At 36.0% G+C, this 12,181-nt stretch overlaps 2 protein-coding genes across 2 annotated transcripts in view; both read right to left on the reverse strand.

The window, feature by feature from the left end:
• Positions 1–9,830, reverse strand: part of LOC134671470 (uncharacterized) — a 30,004-nt gene extending 20,174 nt beyond the window's left edge. Inside the window, exon 1 of the mRNA XM_063529333.1 lies at positions 9,655–9,830. Within this exon, the coding sequence (XP_063385403.1) occupies positions 9,655–9,672 (18 nt within the window). The 5' untranslated portion in view covers positions 9,673–9,830. The remainder of the gene's footprint in view (positions 1–9,654) is intronic.
• Positions 1–12,181, reverse strand: part of LOC134671517 (dopamine D2-like receptor) — a 307,997-nt gene that overhangs the window by 69,802 nt on the left and 226,014 nt on the right. The gene's annotated exons all lie outside the window — the stretch shown is intronic.

Below are 12,181 nucleotides of genomic sequence, written 5' to 3' on the forward strand. Positions count from 1 at the left end.
TGAATAATCGAAACTATTTTGTGTAACGCGTAACTCATCAATACGAATTCAAGGACAAATTAAAATACTCCAAGGGACCGTCATAAAAGATAAAGGTTGTCTTGTCCTTCATCCCTTGCAGTGGGCTAAGTGGGCAGTGGGCCAAGTGGACAGTGGGCAGTGGGCTTAACCGCTCACGCCCAAGAGGGACGTAATGGACAACGGCTTGAGCCCACTTCACATTCCATTGATATGTAGATAAAAGCAGCGAGTGCTCTGACGTTAGACAAACGCTGATAAATAGGTAAGTATTACCTTCTTAATAAAAAACTTAGAGACGTCACAGGAATTTATTATGAAATTTAACTGGAAAATGAATAATGCCTTTAGTCATTTGTTTAGTGGTTTCCGTTAATTTCAAGGGTGCATTCCTGAACTTGAATCCTTAAAGACACCGGTATATATTTTATTGCTCCATTTCGGAGACAATAATATTTTATTTTTGTATATCGTAAATAGATCGAATAGGTAACTAAAACTCGAATTGGCCTGGTATAACGAACTACGCATAACTTCACTATTGTCAGAACAAGAGCGCAGATCATTTCGAACAGCTCGCCTGCTCAGTGACTACACAATTGACTTACGCTTAATATTTTCTTTTCTATTTTCTTTTTCTTTCTTTTCTATTCTGTTATTTATTGAGTTTTTTTCAATTTGACAATAGTTCTCAATTTTTTTTTTTAATTATAAATTTGTAATTTGATTATCATTGTTGACATTGTATAATTACGTTTGCATGCTAAATTATTGACGATCATAATGTAAATTCATATAGATTAGCGTAAGAATAATTTATACTGTAATTTATCATTATGAAATAAATAAACTAAACTAAACTATAGGCACCTCGTTTAACATGTCAATATCATAGTGCAAACACCATCAAGATATAATTAGCCGAAATTAATAGCAAACTGCGATGAGTACACGGATTATTCGTATGGTTGACTGAGTACACAAACAAATTGGATCTACTAATTTAGTAATTTAGTTCAGCATGGTTAATTTTCGTTTACATGCCTCTGATATTTGTAGAACAGTGACTTAGATGAAAGAAAGATCATGCTAAAAATAGTAAATTCATATTTACTAGTAGGTAAATATGAGAATATGAGTGTGTAAACATTGCCATTTTATTTAGTGGCGGTTTCATTCAGTCTGAGCGGAAAGAGAAGAGTCGTAGAATGTATTGGTTCCAATAATATAGGTATTCAACGACTCTTCTCTTTCCGCACAGACTATTGCCTGCGACAAGAAAAGATAATATACATACTTTCTTTTCTTCACCGCTGCACAGAAAATAGTACATTTTGCAACATGGGGCGTAAGTTGAATATTGCAAACGAGAGTAAGTTAAATACGGCTTTCCGGAGCGATTTATAGACTCGAGTTTGCAATATTATTACGCCCCGAGTTACACTACACACAATGTTTTTCATCACACTTCCGATACAAAAATTAAGTATAAAGACAAAAAACTGTTAATTATGGCACTAGAACCTTCATAACTCCCTAGGGAGAACGCTTTTTCTATAACTCCCGCTAAACCTGCGTGCAATTCCACATTTACTGAGCGAGTGTGATGAAAAGATTATAATACGTATGCAAAATTTCAGCTCAATCGGAAATCGGGAATGTCCAGTGGCTACTCTGTTCTAGTCTGCTCCGGAATTCGGGATAGTAATTGAGTTGTTGACCTATTTGCGAGAGACCGTTATCGCCGCGTCGACACACGGCACGGCGCGGGCACGGCGCGGGACGGTGACGGATGTCGTGACGACAATTTATGAAGTTAATTTCCGATCCATTTTGCACTTTGTCACAATGACAATAGTATGAGATCTCTAGTGACTTTTATATTGAATGTCACTGTGACAAGGTACGAAATGGGTCGGAAATTAAATTCTTTGACTGTGTCATCCACTGTTAAAACTGACAATTTGTAAACCTTATAGCAAATACATAAGGTCCATGGATGGTCAGTTAAGAGTGTTGCTGTTAATATCGTTCGTTGGTATAGTACGAATTTTATGAGGTGATTTTGAGGGGCCTAAAACCCTGATCTGTTAAACAAAAAATATTGTTTCTTTACAGAATCTTTGCTTTCCACCAGATATATTGTGAGGATGCATATAGAGGGATGTGTTTGTTAAGAACCAATTAGAAAGGAACACTTCATTTATTTAAGTACCTATCATTCATTCATTTTAGTACACTTAGCGCCTGTCGTGGATAATATTATAATTCCGTACACGGCGGGAAGAAGTTAATAACTCGAGATATTTTACTGAAGGAATTTGAACTTAAAATGAAATGACATAAGGTTCAAATTTCTTCAATTTTTTCCCGCCAGATATCAAATTCTTCCCGCCGCGCCGTGTACGGAATTATAGGTAGTATATTAGTTCTTTATAAATAACCCTTCGCTACGCATCCACGCACATCACTGGTGGAAACGCAGCCTAACCGTGTTATCTGTAAGACAGATGGCGCTGACAGCTAGCTAGCATGCAACTAACCTTGTAACCGGCTCGGTTAAGCACGCGTCGCTGCTATAACTCAGGCGCGTCATTTCATTACCGGCACAGATTGTGTTGAGCAGTAAGTCAACTCCATATTAGGTACTTATTTTAGTCATAATAATATAAGTCAACGTCGATGAGCCTTTGTTAATAAACAACAACACAAGTACAATCTTTTGAAAACACTTTAAGTGTCGTGTAATATTATTTGACACGTTTCTTCTTAGGTGGGTGACCGAAATTGTAATAATAGGCTTATTCCTCACTAATATTTGATTTGACGTAATATGAAGAGCAGCGTACAAACGTAAATAAGTTACATACAAAATAATTGCATTTCCTTCCTTACTCTTTTCTTCGTCCAAGATACCGTTTGGTTGGGCACACGAACACACGATACAAATCAGTCATATTACTGTAGTACAGTCATTATATCCAAAAAACCGACCCTACCCGTGAATAATTAGTTCTTGGATTTTTTTTTCGTAGGTCCCTCGGGGGGGTCACTGGGAGTGTAAATTCAAAAAGTAGGCTTAATCAGGCTCCTGCGTATATTCGAAAAAAGGTTTTTTTCCAAAGAAACGGTTTTTCTTCAATAACTCGGCCATTTTTGATTTTACAGTAAAACCGTAAGGACAAAAACTGTAGGAAATTTGATTCTCTACAAGTTAGTTCAGTCATTATATCCAAAAAACCGACCCTTCCCATGAATAATCAGTTCTTGGTTTTTTTTTTTTACGTTCCTCGGGGGAATCACTGGGAGTGTAAATTCAAAAAGTAGACTGAATCAGGGTCCTGTGTATATTCGAAAAACGGTTTTTCTTGAATAACTCGGTCATTTTTGATTTTACAGTAAAACCGTGAGGACAAAAATTGTTCAGAATTTGATTCTCTACAACTTTGTTTCCCTTCATTTATGCCGTAAAGCGTGGAACAAAGGAGATAATGATAATATTTTAAATTTGTCGCGTTTTTCAGGTTTAATTTCTAAAATATCGATTTTGGGGGAAAGAATGTGGGAACTAAAATTGTTCAGAATTTGATTCTCTACAAGTTTAGTCCTCTTCATTTATGTCGTAAAGTTGAAAATAAACGAGATGTTGAAAATATTTTGAATTTGTCGCTTTTTTCAAATTTTATTTCCAAACTATCGATCCTAGAAGAAAAATTGTGAGGACCAAACTTGTAGAGAATAAAATTTTCTAAAATTTTTGTCCTCACGGTTTTACTGTAAAATCAAAAATGACCGAGTTATTCAAGAAAAACCGTTTCTGGAATATACACAGGACCCTGATTCAGTCTACTTTTTGAATTTACACTCCCAGTGATTCCCCCGAGGGACGTACAAAAATAATCCAAGAACGGATTATTCACGGGAAGGGTCGGTTTTTTGGATATAATGACTGGACTAACTTGTAGAGAATCAAATTTCCTACCATTTTTGTCCTTACGGTTTTACTGTAAAATCAAAAATGACCGAGTTATTGAAGAAAAACCGTTTTTTTTGGAAAAAAACCATTTGTTGAATATACGCAGGAGCCTGATTAAGCCTACTTTTTGAATTTACACTCCCAGTGACCCCCCCGAGGGACCTACGAAAAAAAAATCCAAGAACTAATTATTCACGGGTCAAAATCTATAATGACTGTACTATGCTTTATTTATGCATGTACTCATTTTGTTCGGTTTACTTTAGATTGGGGTCCGATAGGCAACATTTTTAACGCTTGTTAGATGGTATCTAGTTGACCTTTTACGAACGTGTGTAGGCGCCATCAATCCTGGCCAATTACTAGAACAAACCATTTTGGTTTTTCTAATTAACAGTTATATTTTTAACATAGTTTATTACCTACTTTGCCAACAAGGTCTGAATGTTTAGTATTTCCGTGTTATTTTTTTCTATTTAATAAATGTGCCCGCGGTTTTGCGTACGTCGTGTACCTACCTAATTTTTTATACCTTCTCACAATAGATGTAATTTACTAAACCAAGTTAAGATAATAGTATTTTGTGCAACAGATAAAGTCAAAAACGATTTAATTTCCGACCCATTTCGCACCTTGGCACAGTGACCATCAGAAAGTCGCTGAATCGCTGAGAATACTATGAATCATACGAGAATGTGACTGTGATAAATTAAAAAATGAAAAGGAAAATTAATTCTTAGGCTGTACATATCTAAAAAGGGTTCTTAAAATATCAAGGGCCGAAGTTTCAAAAAGGAACGAATTTGAGTTTTGTAAACACAACAGGCCCTAGAAATTAAGACCTAATGATGTAGGTTGCACACAATATTTTTCCTGATTTTAAATTCATCGGTACCTATATTTAATAATTTTGTGGAATGCCCGTCGTCTACCATAGTTTAAGTTATGATTCATTTGTATATAATGTCCTTTTTGATATTGCTGAGCAATAAAGAATATTTGTACCTATTGTATTTGTATTGTAATGCCCCTAAGAAAGTTGGATAGGAATCCATTCCTAAGATTTTAGTTATCAACATTCCCAGTTTCACCAAAACCTAAAAATAAAGCTGGGAAAAGGTATGAGACAAAATTACTTTCACATTTATATAAATACACCATTGATCATTCTCTGGTTCAGTAGATTTCTATTTCATAACCACATAAATTCCCGGATCATGGCGATATCTGTGGCTTGCGGTAAAATATTTACTTTTTATTCATAATATTCACCACATTGGTCCGAGCCATAGATTACCTCCGATACGTACGACACTTTGAATCACCAAAACTAGCGCTCAGCTCACCTTCAGTGCAAATAAACAAATTTTAAACTGCCCTAAAATTTTGAGTAATTAATGTTACCTACCCTTCTACATCATGCATGATGAACAAGTTTTATGATTTAAATCATGCATTTGTTTATCAAAATACACTAATAGCATTAAATATTATATTACAATTATTTGTATACTTACATGTACGGTTTATTATGACTCCTAACTTGTGATAGTAATATTTTTAGCGATATTTATGATGATATTACACGAGACCCGAACAAACCTATAACGTAACTTTAAAATCAAATCTTGAGGTTCAAATTGTCCTACGTATAAGCATATAGCTTATCCTATTATATTATTTCTTATCTTATTATAGATATAGAACTTGACACCCATTTAGATCTGAATTTGGCCAGCACACAGACTAACCCAGAAGCATGCCTCAGCTGCCTCAGCACTATCTATGAATAAGTGATCTGTGGCCTGAATCGTGGAGCGCTCGTTATTTACGCGACATGTGTGAATTTTCCATTGTGTTCGGTTTATTTATTTTATTAATTACTGAGGCCTCTTTATTGATTATACAGAAAATATTATTGTCGCCGACCTTAAGTAAATGTTATGCATTATACAGTGACAATAGTATGAGGTGTCAAGCGACTTTCATATTGATTGCCACTGTAACAAGATATGAAATGGGTCGGAAATTAAATTCTTTGATTGTATGATTTGCAGGAAATAATTGATTTACGATATTTATGACGTTCTGAAGAGTGAAACTGAAAATCTTTGGGTCTAATGTTAAGTCTGTGTTGTCATTTCCAACCAGCTTCAAGTCTTCGTTAACCGATGTCTTAGTCGAATTCTCGGTATTTACTGGCCCGAGACCATCTCGAATGAGAACCTCCGAGAACGTTGCCACGAAATCCCGATCGACCAGCAGATCAAGCGCCGTAAGTGGAACTGGATTGGACACACACTCCGGAGGGGGCCCGACCATATAGGTACCTAAACAGGCCTTAGATTGGAACCCCCAAGGAAAGAGAAAGCGTGGCCGTCCCAAACATACCTGGCCGCGTACGGTGTTAGACGAGGCGAAGAAGATCGAGAAGTCTTGGAGCGAAATGAAGCGAGAAGCTCAAGATCGATCTACATGGAGAGTCACTGTGGACGCCCTCTGCCCCATCTAGGGGACATAGGATCTTAAGTCAAGTAAGTCATGACGTTCTGAAAAATCTAGATCAGGATTTCTTATCAGTGAAAACGCACATTCGTGTAATTATTAATTTGTAAATCAATGTTTAATTTACGGCCCCCATCTCAGACAGTAATAGTGACCGTGAAGCTGAAAGTTCTGGTTTCAAATTTTGGTAAGGGCAGTTATTTTCTGTTATCATAAATGCTTATTCCTGAGGTATGAACGTTTTCTTTAATTTATTTCACTATCATCATAACTTATAAGTATATATATCGTCGCCGAATACCCACAGTGGTAGCTTTGCTTAGTTTGTGGCTATAGGTCAACCTCCTCCACATATTACTTACAAAAAATAAGCTAGGCTTGATCTAGAATTTAGTGCATTATGCTGCATTTAGTTTAAATAAACACTTCCGCCCCTGTTTTCTGCAGTATCATAAAATAAGCAAATACCGCACTATACGAGATCCATCCCACATCCGTCGTTCCACAGCCTCCGGAGATTTCCATGCACGCCCCTTACTTATCTACGATTTATCAAATTTCCCATGTGCACACCATATTTTTAGAAACCTACCATAGTTTTATTGATATAGGTAAATAGACTACGCAAATGCAGAATTATCACGATTTATCATGAGCCCTAAAATTAAGTGTTTATTTAAATAAAATTGTAATTTAACCCTATTTGTTTAGCTATTTCTGTCAGGGCATTCCAGTTATCCGCATAATATAATAATAACGTTTAATTTCAACATTTTAAATTCAAAGGTAAGTATAATTATACAGATTTCTGCGAGTAATTAAGGTAGGGACAAACTGAGCCCACGCAACGCAACGCATGACAGAATGTTTCTAAGCATACAAATTTCAGGGTCCAGATTTCATAATGCATTGCATATTTAAGTTGCGATGCGTGGGCTTAGTTTGTCCCTAACTTTAAGGTAGGTACCTAGCTGGTATACGCATTACGTGCCCGACCAAATAGACCTTTTTGTGGAATGCCCCTGCTGGCTGCTTACATAACATCATTTACAAAACTCCGTACATGCGGTGTCTAGATAGATAGCTATTGTAATATTTATAACATCCCGTAACAACCATTATGTAAATCCGGCCCACTTTTCACGGCGTATGTAATTCATCCAAATCTGCGCAGCCATAACGCGTTTATGGATAACGATAAATATGGATTTTTCGGAACATCAGCGGTTTTACGCGAATGTGCGAATTCGCGATAGACTTGATTTACGCCACACGTTGCATATTAATGTTATACAGGGTGTTTTTTAACCCTCAGCTCATAGTCTACGAGTTGAATGTAAATCAAACTAAAATCACGAAAAAAATGACTGTTTCTTACATTCCATTCGGAGCGATATGTTTTCAATTATTTCACCCATTATACATATTTAGTAGAAAACTGTCTCGTTCTATTCTAAGCCCTTAGAAGGCGCAGAATAAACTAGCGTCCCTAATCGCCTTTGCGGTGCGGGTACCGGAGTCCGGTAATGTCGGGGCGACACGTTTTCGCTCTCCCCTGACGTCATAATCGCGTCAGCGAACCGTAACTCACGACCGAGGCTTTTAGTCAAACTATTCATTGACTAATCTTAAACCTTGTTGCGAAGAGAATAAGGTTCATCAACGGTTAGGTGAAGATTGTTGCTCTTAGTATGTATAGCGCATTCGGATTTTGAAAACAGAAGTAGAGGTCAAGATAAAATAAAGTGACTAAGCCCTTCAGTGGCCAAGGCTGGGGCTAATTATCAAGCTACAAAGAAATAGAAATTATTTATTTGCATGACTTAATTATGGTACAAATCAGGTGATAACATTTTCTATAAGATTAGCATGTATTGCTGACAATATTAGACATGCAAAATTTTCACTTACAATTTCAACATTTTAACTAATTTGCCCGAATAAGACCGAAGTGATCCCATAAGCGTTCCTGAATAAAGTTTTGTACGGAACACTAATTACTTACTTAAAATATTTTCAAGTAAATTGTGATATTTGAACGGCTGCCTGAAATCATACATACAATCTACAGCAGCCCCCAGCCCCCCAGCCCAGCAGTCACAGTCGCTATCAGATATATGAAGCGGCCAAGTTGCTCACAAATATCTGAACACGCCTCTATCATCAAAGCATTAAAGTGCGTACTGCACAATGCACTGCAGGTAATATCAAAATACTCAGTGCCTTTAAATCAATTTATGACAGAAAAAAGTTTGTGAACAATCCCGAATTCTCGTGCAGACTATAACCGAAGCTTGACTTGAACCTAGGGTTTGCACGACGGATCTGAAATGTATGGGAAGATCCGCGGATCCGGATCCAGATCCGGATAATTTCATACATTTCGGATCCGGATTGCAAACCCTACTTGAACCTTAAATGATTTAGTGGGTCAGTGGCTACATTGTTCGAAATATAAAATGAAAAAATAAAACAAAAAGTAATATTTATTACAAAAATTATAGTTTGCATCCCCTCTTATTTCCGAACCTAATGGGTTTACAATCTTGTACAAAAACGCAGGAAACATTTATTTACCTATATATGTATTACATAACAGGAAAACCTATTAGAAGTCTACGGTCAAGCAAGATTTTATCTTGAAAAAAAAATACATTGTTAGGTACCTACTTCAAAACGAGCAAAAAGGTCCACCGATGTAGGTACAACTATTCGGCCAGTGCCAATCGCCAGGACATTAACGTTAAAACTTTCATAATTTTGAGGTTTCTATTAATTTGTCGCCTAACTTTTAATTATAAAACGTTAAATAATTAAACAGTTTCACAATTAATGTCCTAAATTGAAATGTCAGTGTTTTCGCCTAACTTAAATTTAAATTTTAGCGCATAATAAACTTGAAATACCTATTTTTGATTTCGTATCATAATCGAACGTGATTTGAACTTATATTTATACGAGTATTTACCTATAGATTATTTTATGGTTATTTGGCACATTTACACAATACATGCCATCTTCACGGAGTCACTGGCTTTGACATAGTATTTACCATAGTAATGTAAACGATTATGTTGGCTTGTATTCTTATATATTTATTTGACAAACTTAAATATATGCTAAATTAAGACTAAATAGTTAGAAGTTGATCTTACCTCAGGAGGGCATTTCATTTTGATTCCGGGGCATTATCACTCACAAATATTCATTAAAACACGTAATTGTATTCAAAAGAGAAGTAAAAATATCTTACAAATCACGTAAATAACTTATTTTTGTGAAAAACACGTAAAAGTTAAGTTTTAATCGCATCAATATGGAATACTACTGATTGTCAATATCGTTTGAGCAGCCTACCTTCATTTGGCACAAGTCAATCTTAGATGTGTTTCACGCAAAGTATAGATGATCAAACAAATTGCAACAAAACGTGGAAATATTCCTTATTAGTTTAAAATACGGAACCCATGAATCATAAAATATATTAAGCAAATATTTTTAGCAAAATTGGGGACAGGCAAACCTAACAAAACAGTCATATTTTTGCCAAACCTACTTAATTGTGCCAAGCTCAGCGGAGACAACAGCGTAGGAGCGTAATTACATAACCCGCGGTATGGGATACATGTCGCGGTATAACATAACAAAATTACCGATACCTGCATAAATTAATACACAGTGATCATCGTGGACTTTACGTCTTTGCAAATAAGGTTTACACTTAGGTAATCGAAACCGTACTCATAGCTTATTTCGACTATGGTTCCTAAAAAAAGCAATCCAACGCGGCAACGCAGCGACCGTGATGGGCACATTTGCGTCAGGGGAAACCCGGGACGGGCTTCAGTAGGCAATTTATTTTATACTTATTTAGTTTATATTTATATTTAAGTTTAGTTTATGTATTATTTTAATTATGAAATAAATTTGTTTTCTTTGACTACAATGATATTTTGTATAAGACGATTTAAAAGTACTTGTTGCCTACTTGAATAATAGTTATTTACGATACAAGTGCGAAAAAGAGGAAATTCGAAACGAGTGGCGATAAATTAAAACACGACCGAAGGGAGTGTTTTAAATCGACACGAGTTGCGAATTACCTATTCGCACGTGTATCGTACAACGTTTTACAGTACATATGGCCCTTTAAACTTTTGATATCGCACGAAAAGTGCTATTTTACGCACTAGTGCGGGAAAATAGGACCATATGTACTGTAATAAAATTTTTGATTTTGACTTTAACCTACATAACATCAATTTAAATATGCAATTAATCATTGAGTATATGTACCATTTAGATTATATGCCAATGATAAGTACGGTAAACAAATTGAAAGTCGCTTGCGGCTGTTATGTGCGCACGGGAGACATGACTCGACATAACATAACAGTACAGTGCCAACCACTTAAATAGCCTCACCTATATATCGTGAGTATTATAATTATTACGTGATAATTTTTATCAATATATCTTAAATTTGAATTGTACGCCCTGACGTTTATTATCGAACGACACATTAACAAGTCTGAACTTGTCTACGCACGAAACGTTGTGGACGCAAGAGCTAATACGGGTCGTCCACATGAATAGCCTCAGTGTAACATAATCGTCCAAACCGTGCATTTAAGTTTCGCTTTCAAATTTATTTTATTAAGATTAGATAATACAGAAGGCATTCTATTAAGTACCTGCCGTAACGCGATGAACACAGTGTTTTTGTGACTATGGGACGTGGTAAGAAACTTACAAGTTTAGAAATTGAAAAGGTGAATTTTTATTTAACTCAAAAAATATCCCATCGTGAGATACCTAAAAAAATAGATCGCAGCCCTAAAGTTATTAATAATTATGTTAAAAATAAGGAAAATTACGGCCACCAGTATAAAGGACGCACAAAATTTGCCACTACGGATCGAGAACGTGGACTTATTTTACGCTCTGCTTCAAATTCCACCAAGACCGCCAGGCAGATAGCCAGTGGAATAAATACTAGAGCATCTCTCTCTACAGTTCGACGGATTATTAGAACATCATCCCACCTCAAACGAAAAAAATCATGAGTAAACCTCCTTTGCGCGAACAACATGTGGCGGGTTGATTGTCTTTTGCTAAAAAGTACATGTCCTAGAAAACCGAGTGGCGAAATGTGATTTTTAGTGATGCAAAAAGTTTAATCTAGATGGTCCAGATGGATTTAAATATTATTTTCATGATCTAAGGAAAGAACCGAAAGTACTATCACGTCATCACTCAACTCTCGGAACGGTGATGGTTTGGGGAGCAATTTCTTACTATGGTACTGATGATTTAATTGTGGTAGACGAAAGACTAAATGCTGAAAAGTATTTAAATTCATTAAAAGAAACATAAAGTAAGATCAGGAAAGTAATGGGTAGAAAAAAATGTTTTTTCAGCATGATAATGCTCCCATACACACGTCAGCCATAGTTACAAAGTGGTTTGAAGAAAACCAGATTGAAGTTCTAGATTGGCCATCCTTGTCCCCTGGTCTGAACATCACGGAAAATGCCTGGGGTTGGCTGTTTCGGCAAGTTTATTACAACGGAAGACCGTTTAGTAATAAAGAAGAACTGATTCAAGCTATTTACACTGTTTGGGATTCTCTGGACGTTAATTACACACATTCTTTATATGAATCATTACCTAATCGTATTT

Source organism: Cydia fagiglandana, chromosome 15 (genome assembly GCF_963556715.1).
Source record: "Cydia fagiglandana chromosome 15, ilCydFagi1.1, whole genome shotgun sequence".
In the NCBI taxonomy this organism is placed as follows: Eukaryota; Metazoa; Arthropoda; class Insecta; order Lepidoptera; family Tortricidae; genus Cydia; species Cydia fagiglandana.